This window comes from Mus caroli, unplaced genomic scaffold, assembly GCF_978045245.1.
Source record: "Mus caroli unplaced genomic scaffold, Mus_caroli_1 scaffold_6, whole genome shotgun sequence".
Classification (NCBI taxonomy): domain Eukaryota; kingdom Metazoa; phylum Chordata; class Mammalia; order Rodentia; family Muridae; genus Mus; species Mus caroli.
The window spans coordinates 50,310,622-50,330,508 of NW_028227261.1; the positions used below are offsets into that span (position 1 = coordinate 50,310,622).

At 47.0% G+C, this 19,887-nt stretch overlaps 1 protein-coding gene across 1 annotated transcript in view; it reads right to left on the minus strand.

The window, feature by feature from the left end:
- Window positions 1–2,771: 2,771 nt before the first annotated feature.
- Plpp3 (phospholipid phosphatase 3) overlaps window positions 2,772–19,887 on the minus strand; it is a 75,053-nt gene continuing 57,937 nt past the window's right edge. The window contains exons 5-6 of the mRNA XM_021160491.3: window positions 15,918–16,094; window positions 2,772–4,623 (exon numbers count right to left, since the gene is read on the minus strand). Of these exons, the coding sequence (XP_021016150.1) occupies window positions 4,498–4,623; window positions 15,918–16,094 (303 nt within the window). The 3' untranslated portion in view covers window positions 2,772–4,497. The remainder of the gene's footprint in view (window positions 4,624–15,917; window positions 16,095–19,887) is intronic.

Here is a 19,887-nt window from a genome sequence, read left to right on the forward strand (position 1 = left end):
TTTCTCTCTCAGTAAAGTGAACCAGACTAACTTTAACAGCATTTGGAGGACTCCAATGGAGCTAACCAAATGAAATACTGTGGTTATTTTGGCTGTGGGAAGTATTTAGGACTAAGCTAATGAATACCGAAGCTCACTTAAACTGGGAGAAAGGGCACTCAGGCTCGGGGCTGGCAAAGTTTGTTGTCCGTACTTCAGAAAAACATGATGTCTTCAATAATTCCTAAAGCGAAGGGCCGTGTCTTAAGCTTTTCTGAATCTGAAACTTGTTTAATTGGTGGTTACCAATGGTCACGTGGCTTTGTTACCTGGATGCTTGGTTAACTGGTTCAACAGAGACTATGTAATCCCAGACAGGAAGGGAGGATGCAGGTAGGGTGAGGCACGCTTTTGACCCAAAGAATCCCAGACTTGTTACAGAGAGTCCCTTGGCTAGTTCTGGTTCATAAAGCTTTGAGGTTACTGATGTCTGGCCCAGCACGCACTGAAGTGAGCCTCAGAGAGACACAGTGGGGGCAGTGTACACAGCAGGATCTGGTTTAGGAGACAAAACTTGTTGTACAGATGAGTTACCTATAGGAAGAGTCCTATTCTATAGGTTAAGGTTAAGGGGCATCTTCTACCTCAGTATTTCTACCATGTTCCTCGAGGGTGCAGACATCGTAGCTCTATAGACTACACTTTGAGAAGCAGGGTCGAAGCCTGGGCTATTTCTTTAGTGCTGTTCAACACTTTGGGAGAGGAAATGAAGGTCTCGTCATCTCAGATGTCTTAGATTCTGGAAGCGCCAACTCTTCCCCTCCCCCACACCAGCGAGTTCTCTTGTCTCTCTGAACATTTGTTCTTCAGACTTGAAGTGAAAATTTGGACTGCATCCTAGGTACTAGGTTGCAAAAATATGTCAAAATGTTGCTGGCTCTTGGGGGTGGTGGTGGCTGAGGGCAGCAAATGGCAGACTGATCTTGGAGGCGCTGCAAGGTAGGAGCTGCAAGATACATGCATGCATGGGCATGTGTGTGTGTAGACACTAGGGGTTAAAACCATGTATGCGGGGCTGGAGAGATGGCTCAGCGGTTAAGAGCACTGACTGGTCTTCCAGAGGTTCTGAGTTCAATTCCCAGTACCCACATGGTGGCTCACAACCATCTGTAATGGGATCTGATGCCCTCTTCTGGTGTGTCTGAAGACAGTGACAGTGTACTCATATAAATAAGTAAATATTAAAAAAAAAAAAAAAACAAAACCCATGCATGCTAAGTGTTGTAACCCCGAGCCATCCCTAGGTTCCTCTTCCCTTTAATATAAATTCCTGTACTGCTTTCCTATGAGTACTGGCTAGTTTTGTGTCAACTTGACACAGCTGGAGTTATCACAGAGAAAGGAGCTTCAGTTGAGGAAATGCCTCCATGAGATCCAACTGTAAGGCATTTTCTCAATTAGTGATCAAGGGGGAAAGGCCCCTTGTGGGTGGGACCATCTCTGGGCAGGTAGTCTTGGGTTCTATAAGAGAGCAGGCTGAGCAAGCCAGGGGAAACAAGCCAGTAAAGAACATCCCTCCATGGCCTCTGCATCAGCTCCTGCTTCCTGACCTGTTTGAGTTCCAGTTCTGATTTCCTTGGTGATGAACAGCAATGTGGAAGTGTAAGCTGAATAAACCCTTTCCTCCCCAGTTTGCTTCTTGGTCATGATGTTTGTGCAGGAATAGAAACCCTGAGTAAGACACAATGCCTGTTCCCATCCCCAAGTTTTGGGTGCACACTGCATGAGTTGCATTGGGTCACAGATTGCTCAGGTCCCTGGAATCTGAATCAGGTCCCAGCATAGGGGAATGGAGTAGCAGATGGAATTAAGTTTTCTAATGAGTTAACTTTAACATAGGGAGGTTATTTAAGATTATCCAGGGTTCAGGCAATTACCAAGATGCCACCTATGGAGGAGGAATAGGAGAGAACAAGAAGATCATCTGAGAAGAGGGCCACAGTCAAGGAATGCAGGTGCCTCGGGAAACTAGAGAAGGCAAGTGCTCCTTAGAGCCTACTGCCCAGGAGGATAACAGATTCGTTGTTGTCTCAAGTCACCTAGTTGCAGTAATTTGTAATTATTTTTACAGCAGCAAAAATAAGCTAATGTAAGGCCTGTCCTACAACCTACTGACCGGCTCTGAGAAAAGTTACCTCGTCTGCATCCCACAGCATCCCTCCTTGCTCAAGCTGAGAACTGTGTTGGGATGTAAAGGAATATCCAGATAGAACTGTCTGGCACGCAGGTGCACAACTCTCCTGAGTTTCCAGCTTCCCTTCTCCTTCTAGGTGGTGGCAGTGGTGGTGGTGTGGAGGGTGGGGGTGGTCACACAAGGCAGGAGAGCAGGAACCCAGTGCCCTGTCAATACAGAAACCCCTTCCTTTGAATATAGGCTGTGGGAAAGACTCTCCCTCAAGTTCCCCAAGCCCACCTTATCTAGGGAAGTCTCCATATCTATCTTTGGGGACCCACAGCTCCCACCTCCCCCATGAAAACACTGCAGAGTACAAAAGACCCTTTTAAGAGGCTGGAGATGAGAGTCAGCCTCCAGGATCGCTCTGCAAACAGGCTTCAGAGATGAAAGGACAGCTTCTACATCCCACCTCCGTCATGGCCACTAAACAATCAGGAGCTGGTGCCCCATTAAGGTAAGCCCACTCAGGCTTACCTTACCGCGGCAATACCCCCACCCTCCTTTCCGCAGATCCCAAAGCAGCATCCTTTTAACAGCTCAGGCACCAGTGCCTTGGTTAGTTGTGTTATGAGCTTTTATTTAAAAAGCACATTTAATACATGTTTAGTTTCTCAGATACACATTTTTTTACTTTGTATGCCACAAAAGTGTTTGAATATTATTCTCTTTACAAAACGGAATCTTACAAAAATACTGACAATTTAATGTTTTTATACAGTTTTTTTTCTCTAGTTGCAGTTATTTCATTGTAAAACAATGGCTACCACAGAACTATATCTTTAGTTGAGATTAAAAAAAAAAAAAAACAACTCAATGCTCCTTTAAGCAGCTAATGTAAATAACACAGGTCGAGACACAGTTTATAATCATAGTGGATATAACTAAAACTGTTTCAGAAATAATATCTTACATAGTTAACTTTTAATGTTTTATACAATATTTATATAATATTTATATATAAAATCATAGCTTGCTATATGTTGAAATGAAAGGACGGAGTCTGGGAGGGTGTAGATGTGGTCGATCCAGATGGTTACATGTAGCCCTTTGAAAGATTTGAAAAGCACTTCTTCTTTTCCTTCTTCTTTTCCTTGGAGGTTCAGTAGAAGGGTCCTTGTCTACTGTCTAGAGGGGGACCTTGCTTGGAAGGACACTTGTGGATGGAGGATGAGGAAAACTCTCTACACAGATTTAACCCATGTGTTCTGCCCAGCAGAACCCACCAAGAACTGCCCCAGGGCTCAACCCCGGGACAATAGTGCTCTACACAGCAAGATCAACTCCTGCAAAGACCCTCAGGGCTCCCTTATCTTGAAGGGTAGCCTTTTGGGCATGAGACCGTCTGCTACTCTGGCTCTCTCTGATCCCAAGGAGCCAAAAATGTTGGTTCATTTTTTTTTTTCATTCTGCCCTTTCCCTCTCTCCTTGTCTCTTTACTGAGGCTCTTTCAATCAGCCAAAGATTGACCAGGCCTGTGCATCCCTGGCCCTCACATGAAATCCTGGTCGGCACCCAGCAAGGATCTCAAGGGGAATATAGCAGTAACCAAAGTCTATGGGTTTCTACATGTGCAAGTGCCTGGTGATTGACCCTGCAATGGCAGTTCCGCGTCACAGTGTGGTGTGTGAGAAGACATCCTCTGTGTCTTCTGAACTTGTGCTATTTGTGAAGTTCACTCTTCCACAAAGGGTCTCCTAATCTCTAAAAGTGAGGGGCTGTGGTTGTTAGCCTGGGGATGGGGAGATGACAGAGGCCTCAGGTCTTGGGGGTTGGGATTCAGGATCTGATCACGGGACTGAAAAATTGTGTGCCCATTCCCGGAATTTCGAGGCACAAAAAAAGAAAAACTTCCTTGAATCAAAGTCACAGTAGAGTGGGGTGGGTAGAGGGGCTGATTCAGTGCTGGTTCGAGCCTTGTGTGCTACATAAGAGCTCCAGCTGTTCTGGCCTGGGATTTCTCAGGTCACAAAAGATGACCCCAGCCTCTGCTCAATTATTCTAGTGTTTTGCTCCTGACAAGCCCGTGCTCACTAGAACATGAACACTTAACTGGCTGCACAGCCAGCACTCAGGACTCCGGCACTGTTGTCTCCACACAGGCAAACAACCTATTTTGGAAGGCCACAAGATAAGGCTTTTTTTTTTCTTTTTCTTTAAATGTTTTCAAAATCCATCGGGCAAAAAGCTTTTCCCTACATTCTACTGTCTGATGAGATCGGAGAGCAGCAGGAACGTGCCATCAAGCAGTCGCTTCAGAGAAAGCGCTCCGGAGGCCGCAGCACCTACACCATGTTATGGTGATTGTTCCTGTCGATGATGTCAACGGGAGACAGGATCTCCCTCCTGATCGCAGGGGCGGGCAGTGAGAGGGTCGTCTTAGTCTTGAAGAGGTCAGACACGAAGAACACCTAGGGCACGAATCAGAGATCCAAGTCAGTAGATGCCTAATGTGGCGCAGGAACAGGCGACGAACACAGACGGGTGGCAAAGAGGGCCCGAATCTCAGCTTTTTAACTGGGGGAGGTCATACAGCAATCACGGTGCAGATAGGGAAACTGAGGCAACGACTTGCCTGGGCTATGAAAGAGCAAACCCTACTTTTATAGACTTTTAGTCAGTGCTTCAAATCTGCAGCTTAACATTTCTGATTTCTCAAGGGCTACATGTCATGGCAGATAAATTCCGCAGAAGGGACATGCTCATAACTGCTCAGCTATTAATCCACACTCCTTTCCTTTTTCTGACAAAGAAATCCAGAGTGAGACCAAAGGTGGGATGGGCCAGTGCAAACTCTGACCAGCAGGAGCCAGAACAAGAAGAGGCACGGTGAGTATATTTTCCCGAAAGCCCTATGATATCAACCATTGGAGAAGAGGGACGGGGTGGGGGAGTCAAGAAGCCTGGGTCTTGACACTGAGAGTCAGCAACTTACTGGGGAGAGAGGTCAGTGGACAAACCTCCTGCCCTCATTCCCAGCATTCTTCTCCCTCCCCAGCATTGTGACCTTGCTGAGTCTTTCTCATAATGATTGGGAAACAGTCATGAAACACCCACTTACAAGATGGCTCAGATGGGGTTGCTGTCTGGGAGAAGCTTCTGATGAGAGTCAAGAACCTGATGAGCTACTGGAGCAAGACGGGTTGGCTTCCCATCGGGGAGCAAAGTAAATATGCAGAATCTGCCCGAGAGATTCGGCAACAGACAGGGGTTTATACGAAATAACCCATTGTGATTGGACAACTGGATTCATACTGGGATTGAAATATGAAATACATAAAGATCCTGGCTGGGGACACAGTTCACTGGTGCCTATCTAGCAGTCAGGAAGCCTAACAGCCTGATCTGTCACAGACAGACAGACTGACAGACGGTGACACACACACACACACACACACACACACACACACACACAGGTTTCTGTGTCCTTCAGCTTTCTGAGCGGGAACTGTTTTTGCACTGCCCACTGTGACACAGGCACTGTGACTTCATTCTGACCACTTACTATGAAAAAACAGTTCTTAATTAGAATTTGCTAAGCCGGGCCCTGGCAACAGTTAGGCCTTGGACTATTTGCTGAACTAATATCCTTCTTGTATTTCTACCCACCATGGGGCAAATACAGAAGAGAACAGTTCTTCTTCCCACAAATGGTCATCTTCTCAACCGATGGGGCTCATGCCCACTATGCACTAATATTTCTGTTTCCTGCATGGTCTCAAAAGGCTTGTACTGTCTGGAATAAAGTTCAATAAGATGTATCTTTTCTTTTCTTTTTTTTTTTTTAAGATTTATTTACTTATACGAACACACTGTTGCTGTCTTCAGACACACCAGAAGAGGGCATCAGATCCTATTACACATGGTTGTGAGTCACCATGTGGTTGCTGGGAATTGAACTCAGGACCTCTGGAAGAGCAGTCAGTGCTCTTAACCTCTGAGCCATCATCTCTCTAGCCCCAAGATGTATCTTTTCTTAGTGCTCTGGACTGGAGCATGGTTACTGGAGCTAGACTAAACCACGTGTTCTCATGTTTGCAAAGATTTGCTTCCTGTGGTTATTCCAGCTCCTTATTACATTGCCTATAGTACTTGGTTTCTGTGTAGACGTCAGGTACTCAATACGTGTGTGTTGTTGCTGAATTTATCAAATGCTCTCTACTTTCTGGGAAGCAAGCATTGTGGCTTTGGACCACAAGTGCATACGCGACTGAACACTGTGGGAGGTGGGGGTAGGAGCACATACTCAAAAGCCACAAACACCCAGTCAAATGATACCATGCCAACTTGAGCCAGACCCAGCAGCATCCTGCCTAGCGCTGCACTTTGCCTTGGGCGTGGCTTGAGGCTACACAAACACTTTTTTTGGGAATCAGGAAAGATGGTCTTGTCAAGACTCAAACAGGGTTCAATCTTCCTGATGTCTGAATAGTGGAACCCAAAAGAGAACCATTTAGAAGACTCTTGGCTTGGAGCATCCACTTCCTACTGAAGATTCTCCACCCAGAAAGGAAAGCAGAAGGGCCAGCTTGGGATGGCTCTGCTCAGATTCAGATCTGTGGCTGGACCACAAGGAAAACCCATTGCCAACGGATAGCCCTGCTCCAGTGCTCCTCTGCTGCCTCCAAGAATGAACAAGAAGTAAAGTCTCAACAAGTGAAAAAGTGAGATCCCCCACAAAGCCAACCCCCAAAGAAGGGTCTAGATCACACTGCCTAGAGCACTTGCTTTCAATTTCATTCTAATTCTTGGAATTTTATAAACTACCAATTTTGAGAGGGAAGAATGAATACAATCAATAAACACTCACTAAACTCATAGTATGTGTTGAGTCCCAGAAAATTAAGACAGAGGTCTTTGCTCTCCGGGAGTTCAGAGATCAATGGGGTAGGGTGGGGGTGTGAGATGAGCCAGGTAAATAGCCAACTATATAATACTGTGGTTAAAAACAAAATTAGAATGTACTTTATTTATTTACTCTGTGTCCACGTGTACAAGCATGTGCATACTGCAGCATACATGTTGAGGCCAATGGACAACTTGTAGGACTTGGTTCTCTCTGGGTCTCAGGTATCAAACTGAGCTCGTTAGGTTGGGTGGCAGGTTCCTCTATCAGCTGAGGAGCTCATGAGCTCCCACAGTGCTGTTTTAAGGACTATAATATAAGGAAGCACAGAGAATGCAGCGTTTAGCTCAGACATGATAGGCTGAGGATGGGCCTTGAATGCGGGCTCCATGGATGGATATTTGAGCTTGGCTTTGAAGGCTCAGGGGGTGGTGGCCAGGGGGTGAATGGCATCAAAGCTATCATAGGCAGAGATCACAGCCTGCAAAGACTCAGAAGTTAAAGCAAAATGTTTAGGAATTGGAGAAAGCTCAGTAGGGCTAAGGCAAGGAGGTCAATGAGGCTGGAAAGAAGAGGATCCTATCTTTGGGCATATTGAGACATCTTTTGACTCCAGAAATCACTGTTAAGTGAAGCATCATCACACTGGAAGACAGGGCATCTAAGATGCTAGTATGTTGGGCAGCATGACTGAAAAAGGATTGCAGTGTCTAGGAGGGGCAGTGAAGACAAGGAGGTGGATTCGGAGCTGCTGAGGGTGGAATTCCAGCCGACAGAGATGTGGGTGTGGACTTCGAGAGAAGCATTGGCTTTCTTCTAAGTTCTGTTTCAACTCCATCAACCTTAGCACCGGTTATCATGAGAACTCTTAAAACTGGCGTGATTCTGTTGGGCTCCAGCCTTCTAATATCTTGGCTCCCCAAGGTATTGTTTTAGGGAAGTGATTCTGACCTACTGCTAAGTCCCAATGTTTGGCCATTCTGTGATCGGATGCAAGGGCGGAAGATGGTTTACTTACACAAACACCCTGGACAATATCACCCTTCCTCCAGCAGCAAGACTACACACAAACAAGGAGGCTCTAGGAATCCCACTCACACGATGAGGAGATAAGAAGCTCACAGTGTGAGGCCCCTTGCAATGCCTGCTCTGTACTGCTCTCTGGCCACTGCCTACCTGTCTCCTACTTCCTCCTATCCAACCAGAGGTACTGGTCAGAAAGCTTTACTCTTTAAAGTAAATGGACTTGTGTCTCAAATCCAAGCCTTGCCATTACAGGGGACACAATACCTAGCTCGGGAGTTACAGGGTACAAATGTGGGACAGTGCAGGGAAAAACTAAGTGTCAGCCATCATCAATGGCTGGTGCATTCACTGCCTAGTTATATAAAAATTATTTTCTCTGTGGGAAGGCAAGTAAGAACTAGGAAAAGAAGAAAGGTAGGCACAGCGATATATGTCTTCAACCTCAACACTCAGAAGACTGAGGCAGGAGGATCACGTTTAAAGCCAGTTTCTGCTATGTATGTAACAAAACAATGTCTCGTGTATGTGTGTGTGAGTGTGTACATATACATACATATGAGACTCATATACACGTATGTATACAAATACATACACGAGAGAGAGAGCACACGTGAGTCTGCACGTGCAGACTCCAGCTGGTTACAGAGCCGAGTAGTCAGTCAGGAGCTTTCTGTAAGGTAGATAGGATCTACTTGCAAAGGCCTACAATTTCTAGAGCTATCTTGAGGAGTGAGTCAGCATAGTGGCAAAAGTCTGTTTTTGATGTCTCATCACAAATCTTCACCTGCTGTGGAAAGAGATGGCAGCCACCCCTAGGGCACACACAGCCCCATCCTGCTGGGATGTAGCCTAGCAAGAGATCAATAAGACCCATGCAGACCAGAAGCCAGAAGTCGGTCCTCAGCCCAGCTTCTGCTTGCTTCCACGGCAGTGGGTGGCTTAGTCAGCAAACGTTGCAGAGGCTTTTGGCTCGGAGCACATAGTGACAGCAAACTTGACTTGCAGTGCTCAGGAATCCTTGAGGGTTTCAACTCTGCAGACTACGTAAGTGAGCCCCTTGAAGATAGGAATCACACCGGTTACACACTGAGACTTTTAGAAACCTCACCACGTCTCCATACCAGCATGGGACGGATAACATAAAAGCAAGAGAATTTTAGAATCTCAGATGCAAAGGAAAACAAGAGCTGTCTGTCTGGTCAGGGATTTTGCCAAGTGCAGTCCTTTAACCCTCCTGTTTCAGAATCACTTTGCAAGAGAGCAGATGTCTGAGAATCTGCGGGTGGCTTGGAATGTGCACTTTACTCAACTTTGTGGCGATCTGTGGTATAGACTAAAGCTGAGAGAACAGCAGTGGACAGTATGGGAGGGCGATGGAGGAGCTCAAACCCTCTACCTGCCATCCTCAGGGCCTCGAGGCTTGTATCCTGGACATAGTAGCTCCTTCAACTCCACGCTGGGATCCACCACAATTTCTTTCACCTCTCATTGGTCCCTCAGTCTGTACAGTTAATAACCTTCCATTTTGCTGTTACAACACAGGCTTTGATGTGTGGTTCTCTAAATGCTCTATCATGCTTCCCTTTCTAGACTGTGAGCTACTCCAAGGCAAGGAGTTGTGTTGAGTCATTCTGGCCGCCTCCCGGATGACTGCAGACACCAGAGCTGCCTCTCTTCTGCCTACACTTGCAGAAGTGTGCCTTGGCCTAGGGATTTCCTTTCAGGTTTCTAGTGTTCCACACAGAGCTGTCTCTCAAACTGAGTAGAGAATCTTCTTTGGGGAAGAAAGCTCCAGGAACTGGCGCAGCCTCGTGGCCCAGTAACAGTAAGGACTGTATAATGAATGACAAAGTATCTTTGGCAGCCTAGTCTTTTGACTCCAGGGGAGTTACTCAATTCGCAGTCATTGCTTTTTAACCTCGATAAAAGGCTTTCGGTGGCTGCTGGCACCTGGGATTTGCTAGTGTCTGTGTTAGCCTGGTGCATCTGAGAGGGACCATGATGGGCTAGGAGCTTGCTGCTGTGTGATGCTCAGCCGGCAATTACAACCTGTTTCTCTTGATGCAGCACAGAATTGAACCTACTTGCCTTGCATTTGTGTACAACTAGTACTTAAACAACAACAACAACAACAACAAACAGGACTGGAGAGATGGCTCAACAGTTAAGAGCACTTGCTCTTTGTCTGGGGACCCAGGTTCAGTGCTCAGCATATATAAATTGCCCTCCAGTTCCAGGTGATCTGACACCTTCCCCTGTCCTCTCAGGGCATGAGGCACCCATGCAGTACACAACATACATGCAGGCAAAATACTCCTACACATAAAATAAAGCTTAAAAGTTAAGGATATCTATATCTATATCTATCTATCTATCTATCTATCTATCTATCTATCTATCTATCTGTAGCATGCACTTGCTCTCTCTTGCAAGAGAGCAGAGTTTGGTTTTCAGCCCTCATACCTGTGCCCACCTAGTGGACTCGCTCATGTCCAAGTCGGCTCCAACCATACCACTGTCTAGCCGTTAGTAAGTTACAAGAGCATCTATAGGTCACCAACAGCATTTAAAAAGATAAAATAGAAAACGTTAGACAGGACCTGCCAACATGCCAAATAGCAAGCAGCAAGATACAACTGCCTCCTCTGGGTTTCGATTTTCTCCCTCTCAGCAAAGGAACAAAAAAAAAAAAAGGAGATTCTTAATGAACTTTGCAAACTATGGAGTGCTGTAACGATACTGTTACCATCTCCTGATTTCTGCCTTGGCTTCCTTTCCCTGCCACATCTACGTTCCCGCCGACCTGATAGCGGAGAACTAGGTTGCGAGGTCAGCGCTGGGCATCACTGTCAGACTTCTGCTCAGGGGATGTGGGTGTCATTTCTTCCATCCCTCTTGACTCTGGCAACACTGGAATACACCCAGAGGGAGCAGGTAGGAATCTCCTACTACAAGAGGAAGAAGTCTTACAAATTCCAGGGTCAGAATGCAGTACCCTTGGTACTGCAGGTTTTACCCCTGAAACAACATAGTGACCTGGAATTGGTTCTGACTCTGTGTGGACTTGGGTGTGTCCTGGGCTCTCCTCACTGAGCTTCCTCTCACAAGGCTGCCGTGGCCCAGCTCTTCCTCACGTGAGCATTCTTGCCCCTCACTCTTCCCAAGGTCACTGCTCTGGGGCAGAGACAAAGAATGCCCTCGCCCTTCCCTGCATCCTGGAGGAAGATAGCAGGCACAAAAGAGCAACTGCTAGTGGGGGGCCACACCCCCAGGAAGAGAAAACCAGGAAAGACTGCTGTGTGTTTATAAAACTTGGGAGCAGCTGCTTCCTCTGCAGAACCCATAGCCATGGGGGCCTGGCCCTCCTCTGACCCCTCTCAGTGCCCCCCTAATTTACCATCTGTTAGAGGGTCAGTAAGGAGGTGACCAGATATGCAAGTTGTCACCAGACAGGAAACCAACCGATGTCCGCCCCTCTGTCCCACTGCCTGGCTGAATTCAGGTAGAGGTTTGAATCTTTGGTAGGGAGAGCTGTGCAGGTTGGAAGAACAAGGGTCTGTGCATTTGGCTCTGTCTGTCTGTCTGTCTGTTGTGTGCACCGGGAGGTCTAGTCTCTGCAAATGAAAGATAACGCGTGTGTCTGGCTCTGGGTGTGTCTGGGCTGTGGCCTTCGGCTTTGTTCTTCTGTTCACATCCTGCAAAGGTGTGCCTTGGTGTGCTGTCCTGCCTGAGTTCTAGCATCTGTACAAGTCCAAGGCACTGTGTAGACTGCGTTTCATTAGGTGCCAGAGTCCCTTTCTGGAAAGCCTTCAGTGAGCAAGCAAACTAAACCCACACTCCCTGTGCACGCCACTTTTGCCTAGACAAATCTGCTTGCTGTGAAAAAGCCAACCTCCTCAGACTTGGATGAAAGTGCTGGCTCTCAGCCTGCTGTCCAAGGCCATGCAGGAGCTGAACCATGAGTAGGGTAACACTGAACCACTGGTGGGCTTAAGGATGATCCCCAAATTTAGGACATGTTTAGGAAGATTGCTCCACCTGAAAGAGCAGGCCCAGCTTGGGTACACAAACACTGTCCCAGAGAATAACCTCTGTGCAAAAAGATGGACTGACAGATAAAGAGCCAAGGCTCAGAGGAGAAATCCCACCCAACGCCACACCCAATTCATCACTCATGATTGCCCCAAGGTTGATCAACCAACAATGAATGTCAGCTATGACACTAGGCACCCAGAATAACCACAAGACTGAGCTATGGATTCTGGTGTGAAGGCATTAGCAATCTAGTTGAGCAGACAGACACATGAGCAGGTAAAGAGCAGAAGAGGCCAAAGCCATGACAGCAAAGCATTGGGAACACTAAATGAAAGTTGGGCAGTTCTAGCTTTAGGGATGGGGAAGGTATGACGAGATGAACACTAGTCTCTCAAATGTATCCAGAAGCCACTCTCCCGACCTGACTAAATAGACTTTGCTGATGAGATTAAGGTATGGCCATGGAGATGAACGCATGACTCTGGGTTATAAATGCAATCACAGGACTGAGGAGGGGCGGGCAGGGAGAGAGGCCCTACACCAAGGAACACGGGTAGCTATAAAAGGCAAGAAAATGCTCCATTTGGCCTCTTCCTGGAACACAGCCTTTTCTACACCTTGATTATGGCCTAGAAAGACTCAGTTTTGATTCCTGAGTCCTGGGACTTAAACATCTGTACTGTAGATTAGGCTCACTTGTTACAGCAGCTATGAGTGACTCATACAAGAGGGTTCACCAGAGAAGAACTGGACTGTGCTCTGTCAGGAGTAGGAAGCTATCTAGAGCAAGGACTCTGTTGTAAAATAAGAAGCTTGGCATTTCTGCAGGTGAGAGGAAGGGGACGGGAGGTCTTCGAGTGTTGGCTTTGTGTCAGACTGTTAAGAGTCACCTCTGGCTTCTATATGTTTTCTCTGTGTGCCTTAATCCCTGACTCCTGTGTTTTCATCTTTAATAAAAACAATTGCTACAGTTAACAATCCACAGGTGTTAGCGAACCCACACCTCTGCTTGGGCCACCAGAGGCCACACAGGCTTGGCAGGAGAGGTTTTCTGGCAGAGGGGGAAATAGATTCTGAGCACCCTGTGGCCTAAGTGTTATTGCTGTATCTCTCTGGAACCTTCTGACCCAGGAAGATGTCACTGTGTGTTAAGAACCTTGACTACATGGTGGCACCCACCTGCAATCTCAGCACTCAGGAGACAGGGGCATGTGAGTCTCCATGAGTTTGAGTTTGAGGCCAGCCTGTTCTACATAATGAGTCCCAGGCCAGGTGTGGTTACATAGTGGGATCCTGTCTCAAAAATACAATAATATTAAAGAAATAGATATCACAAATGTACTGCATTCATAAGTGAGAAGAACACATGTTTTCCTCAGGACTTGCTGGACTTAAGGGACACCTCTAATCATATGACATAAGCAAAGCAGAGGTGGGACACCACAGCCCAGAACACTAAGGCTCCATTGCGTGTGAGAGCTGACAGAGCTGAAACCCTATCAGGCAAACAAATGCCCTCCATCCTCTCAAGCCAGTCTGGGGCCTAGACACTCAGTGCCCTCATCAGACACCACCTTGAAGACCAGCCTCTCTGAGTCAGCCCAGTAGCTGGAGTTCAGTGTCTGTCTCCCCTTGTAATCAAAACCAGTACCACACCATCGGGCGGGCATCTCTCAGTGGGAAAGAACATGCTGGCTTCCTTTGTCCCTGCTGTGCATTCCCAAACTCTCACACTGAGCAGCCGGCCACAGCTTCCAGAGACTTCTCTGCCTGGGCCTGTCAGATGGTTTAAGCAAAACAAATCCCTCAGTGCTGTGCTTCTAAGCTAGTGGGACCAGGAGGTCCTGGCTGTGTACCAGGTGGAGTTTGGTATCTAAAGAAAAGCAATCAATTAGACCGAGCCCCTGTCACCCCATGTTGACAGATAAAAGGGCAAAAGACAGGGTAAGATTTCTGTCACCCCTTCCCAAACTGTCCCCTTGGTGAAAAGAAAACTTCAGACTCAAGAGGCTAACCAGATCAGCACAAGGCTTGGGAAGGCCCCTACAAAACACTTAAATGACACTCTTTAAAACAGCTGGCTACACCATTTCTGCCTAAGGTAGCTCAGACTGGCCTAGTGTCTGGTGCCCCTTCCCCCAGTGCTAAGCACAGAGGGCATTGGCTGTGAGTCAGTCTCAGAGCAGCTCTTTGGCCTTGGGGGAGCGAAGTCATCTCTCCAAGCCTGGGTTGCTTCATCTCTGCAGTGGCGCCATGTGCCCAAAAGAAATCACAGGGCAAAGCATGCAGGGAGGTGCCAGGCAACAGTGGGCGCTCTACAGACTCTGGGTTCAACTTCTCAGGCCAGTGTGCCAGAGCCAAACAGGATAAAGGCAAACTCACAGATTTCCTTCTGGAAAAGCAGCTTTCATTCTCCCGAATTCTGTCTAATTGCTCACGGCCAGGGCCCCATAGTTATAGTATGAAAGAGAGGAAGGCTGGGAGTGATCCCCCACACCTTTTAATTGTTTAAGTTGGGGGGTAAGGGAGACTTCAATGAGGGCAGTGACCCACTCTCACAAGAAGATGCCCAGAAGCAGGTCCCATGGGCTGCCCTCCTGCTGAGAGCAAAGCCCAGGAAGGTACAGGCAGCAAAGAGTTACCCTTCTGTGCAAGTACCCACACTCCCACTATCATCACATATGAAATGGCCAGGCACCAGAGGACAAGCTGGAGGGTGACAGCTGTTCTGGGTAACAACACACACACACACACACACACACACACACACACACACACAGATTTTGAGAGAGAGAGAGAGAGAGAGAGAGAGAGAGAGAGAGAGAGAGAGAGAGATTGTAAGAGAGAATGAATAAGAGCACTGAAGATACCATCATCAAAACAGCCAGGTATCCTACACCTAAGCTAGCAGGTAGATCAGGTCCTTCTTTCACTAGTGTCTACACTGAGCACCCTTACTTCATCTCTGTGACGCTGACCATACTGTGTACAACCTTTGCTGAGCTGCCAAGGGTCCATATGTCCAATGCAGTCCTACATTGCCCTCGGGACTTCCTATGGGATTGGACTGGGCACCTCGAAGAAGGGCTCAAGAAAGCTCAATACCAAAGTTTGTACAGAGCAGCATCTAGAATACGGAAAAGAGGCAGGAAAGGCAGGGAGATGGAGGCTCAGAGAAATGGAAAGCCTGATCCTACCTTAATTGGCAATCAGGGTGAAACATGTAAAAAAGCAATCTCTCTGTGTTGGGGGAAACCAACATGTTCCCACACCAAGTCCAGTCTCTATGGAATTTTGATGATATGCAAGGGTCTGGGCCAGGGGCGGGCTCCTCCTTCAGCAAACCTTTGGTTCTCCAGTTGACACAGACCAAGGTTCCTGGCCATCACAGAAGAGTGTAGAGATTTCTCAAGAAGTGGAGAACAACCACTGACTAACTAGTGTCCCACCAAAGCAGGCTGCGTCAGGGGACTGTCATTCTGTAGGCACTCACATGCGTGCTTGTGCAACTTTCCAGTCTGCTGTGGTCACGTACACATACATAAGTGGACAATGTCTAAGCTGCCTTCTGATCACAGCATTCTACAAGACAAAACTTGTGCTCACAGAGAAGAGGATTCACAGAACCTATTAAACGATTGCCATCTACTGATGGGATCCTGGAGCCTGAGGCTCTTGGGACACTAAGAAGAGACTACTTGGAATGAAGATTCAACGGCTTTAGTCACTGGGCTGGAAACATTTAACAGGCATCAGTTCAGGGCTCTGTACGAGTGCCAAGGACAAAGGGGTACTTACTATGCAGCAGGCCACCAGAGCTCCTTGGGCAAATCCTGCCAGGACATCGCTAGGATGATGCTTGTAGTCAGATACCCGTGACAATCCCGTGTAGAAGGCCATCATGAGCAAAGTGAACTGCAGGAGGGGGCGGAGCAGTCGGGCCCCGCGCCAGGTGAAGCGGGCCTGGAGGTAGAGCTGAAGGAAAGAGAGAAAAGACACCCTCAATGACTTCTCATTCACAGACACTAGACCACTAGGCTAGTGTGCTCCACATTCCTGCCAAATGGAACCATCTAGATGTGGTGTGGTATACGGTGTACAGAGCACTTAACTCGGACACGATGCCCCACCGGGAAATGCTGATCTTCAGTTTTTATAGCATAAAATTTTGATTTTTCTTTTAAGAGATGAGCTATGGAGACTTGAGTAAGATAGTACCCATGAATGTTTTCTTTACATACTGCTGGGCACACAGTAAGCATTTAATAAATATGACTTTCCCCTTACCCTCTGGATCTATACTACTTATAGAACAGTATCCAAGGCCAGCAAAGGCTTTGTTGTGGGATTGATGTCAATTTACACATTTGTGAGTTTTCTCCGGGATTACAGCTGCCTAGTCCCTAGGGACCAGCCGGTCACTGCAACAGCAAGGACATACCAATGAGGCTGCTCTGATGCTCTCAACAAGGGCATGTTTCTGCTTTGAAAGAAAGCAACTCTATCCAAGAGAAGTTTCTAAGTCACCAGGAGGAACCTGGATTCTGAATGATCAAAAGGAAGAAATATAAAGCAGCCAAACAATGCCAGAGAACTTTCAAGGGAAGACTGAGAGATATTGCACTGGGTAGGGAAGAAGAGGAACCCTGAGGAGAAATGGAAGAAAATGACAAGGGGGAAAAAAAAATACAACTCAGACACCCCCTCTGGCCCAAGGAAAATTGAAATGACGTCAGCTGGGTATTGTCCCCTCGAGTTATCTCGCTAGAGCTTCCGCTTGAACCTCTGGGCACAACCTACTTCCCAGGTTCCTGTGGGAACTTGGGAAATGAGGGGGAAGAATCAAGAGGAACAAGGGGGAACTTCCGTCTACAAATCAAAGCAGGGGAGAGGCCGGGACAAGGAAGAGCAAGAAGGAGGGGCTGCTAGGCACAAGGCAGACCTGTGGTGGGGGCAAAGGCCGGACCTCCCTTCCAGAGACAATGGGACACTTTCCTTTTGGTGGTCAGGAAGGAGCATGCCAAGAACCAGGGAGCCAGACTGAGGGGATGGAGAAGGGAGGGACAATCCCAGAGCACTTGAGCTATGCAGGAGCAATGTCTAGGACAGAACCTTTAACTACCCACAGAAAACAGCAGGTGGCTCTACTATTATTTCAACCCAATGAGTGTAATAGGAAAAAAAAAATCTAAAAACTAGTAAAACTAGTAAGAGTATACACTGTTGTTGGCTGCTAGTTTTTTCTTTTTTAATCAATGGCTTTCTCATCTATCATCAATAACCAGTTAAAAATCTAAACGCAAAAATATTATAAAAATAACAACAATAAAAATTCCCACACACTACCACTCCAAAGGCAAAGACAATTAACACAAATGAATGTACCCAAAATTTCATGAAATAAAGGACACTTGGAATAGAGTTAGAATCTTTGTTTATAAGAACAATGAATGTATATAAATTCAAGTAGAATTTAATGCACATTCTAGAATACCTGAAAAATAAAACTAGAAATTTCATTCTCAAGAAAAAAAATCCCAGAGAACAGACCCATGGACGGGCATATGCTATGGCAGGTGTCAATGACAAAGAAATGGGAAGGCATCTCTACTCGGTGTACAATTATGGCCACAGTAAGTGTAGACTGATGTTTTGAACAGACACTGTTAAAGGAGGTAGAGGGTGGCTAGGGTCATTGCCAAAGGCAAAGGATGTTGGACTTGAACCATCAAGATAGAAGACATTTTAATGGAAGTTAAGGGAGACTGGTAGGGGCTGTGACTGCATAGGGTATATGGAGAAATATGGTTGAGAGGGCCTAGGGGGTCAGGCCAGGGAACCTGCCTTCTGCTAGGCAGACCACGTTCTCTTGAGCTGTATTCCATGCAATACTAAGGGTCTCACAAGACTGGAGAACGCACTAGACCAAGTCCTTAATATAAAATTACCAAAGGCTTTGAGTCCTTCGGGGGAAAGACCCACATAGCCTGAAATTACTCATTTTAGAGAATATCTTCCTATTAAAGGAAAAAAGCATTGGCAATTATGAAAATTGGTTTTAAGTAAAGCACTCAGTTTGATGAAAAACTAATCTAGATGCTTTGTAAGGAGTATAGGCAGGGTTGGGTTACCATAGGCACTGTAAATGTCAGAGCAAATCTAAAGCCTTTGGCCATGGGCTACTACATTTATGCTTCAATACTTTGATATGATGAACCAAAAGATCCTGCCCTTAGCCCAGCATGGTATCTATAGTCCAAGCAGACAGCCCAGGCAAGGGGATTATGAGTTTGAGGCCTGCCTGGACTATAGTGTCTCTCTCACTATGGGGGTGGGAATGGTCTCTCAGCAACTCAAAACAAGTTCAAGGAAGAATGGACATTCTGGGTACCCACTCAGGTTTGCCTTCTTCAGCTACTCTTGGTGATGGACAGGAGAGAGGTGGATAACAACAGAAAGAACACAGATTTTAATCAGAAAGCCCTCTGGAGCCTATGGTTCCTCTCAGGTGAAGGAGAATAATAACCATGGCCTGAGAGGCAGCAGTACGGATGGTGGACTACACAGAGGGCACAGACACGGAGGGCACAGCACAGCACACAACTCAGTAAGTACAAGCTTTGATTCTTACAAATAAAACACTTAATTAAAAAGAATAAATATTTAGAATGCAAAAAAAGTTTTTATTCTTGTTGGGCAGTGGTGGCGCAGGTCTTTAATCCTAGCACTTGGGAGATAGAGGCAGGTAGATTTCTGAGTTTGAGGCCAGCCTGGTCTACAGGGGTGGAGGGATAATTTTATTCTTTAACCACTTTTCTTTAAGTAGCTCTAAGAATTTTCAGTTTCCTTCACTGAAAAAAATCTACAGACCTTGGAAAGCGCTCGTGCAGAATCCCACCCTTTCCTTGCTTGCTGCCTGCCCACTTAGGTCACAGGCCTTGGAAGCCAGGGTGGGGCAGAGGAAGGGTGGGCTTCCCAACCGGACAAGGCTACATCTCCCCTGCCACTGACTCAGAGGCTTCAGGCTGGGGCTCCAGAAAAGAAAAATCTCTTAGAGGAGCGGAACTCAGGGAGGAGACAGGCATCAGAATAGCTCCAGGAAGAGAGGAAGGGAGTGCTTGTGAATGAGACCGAAGTGTTGGCCATGGGAAAAGAATTCCTCACAGGGACTGGGACTGACAGCCAGCAGACCGACAGTCAGCACTGCCTCCATATCCATCAGGAACTGGAACACTGTGGAGCAAAGGGCTTGTGGTCAGGGATGACCCTGATGACCACGATGGGGACACTCCTTTGCCTTGACACATGGGTTATTCAATGACCATGACAATCTTTCCAAAACCAATAAATTACTAAAGACCGACCTTGTGCAGCGACCTTCTACCCAGTGGCTGCTTTTGATCTGAAGTTAGTTAGGCAACGGCAGGAGGTAGGAGGCTTTGTGGCACCCCTACCAGCTCTACCACAAAATGGATGGGATCTTCCTGTTTAGCCTAGTTCACAAGCACCAACCCAGGACTGTGGTTCTGGTCTCGAGAGGTTCTCTAGCCTGGAGCTTAGGGGCAGCAAGGACTTCTGGAGGCTCCCCTCATTCCCAGTTCATGGTACAGGTCCAAGCTACCCAAGAGGAGGACAGTAAACCTTGCTGGCATGGCGCTGCCAAGTGTGCCTATGATCCTGAGCCAAAAGAGACTCTCCCAGTATCAGGGAGAGTCTGAAAGAGCTTCAGCAAGGACCTCGGCACTCCAAAACAGCAGCAACAACAACA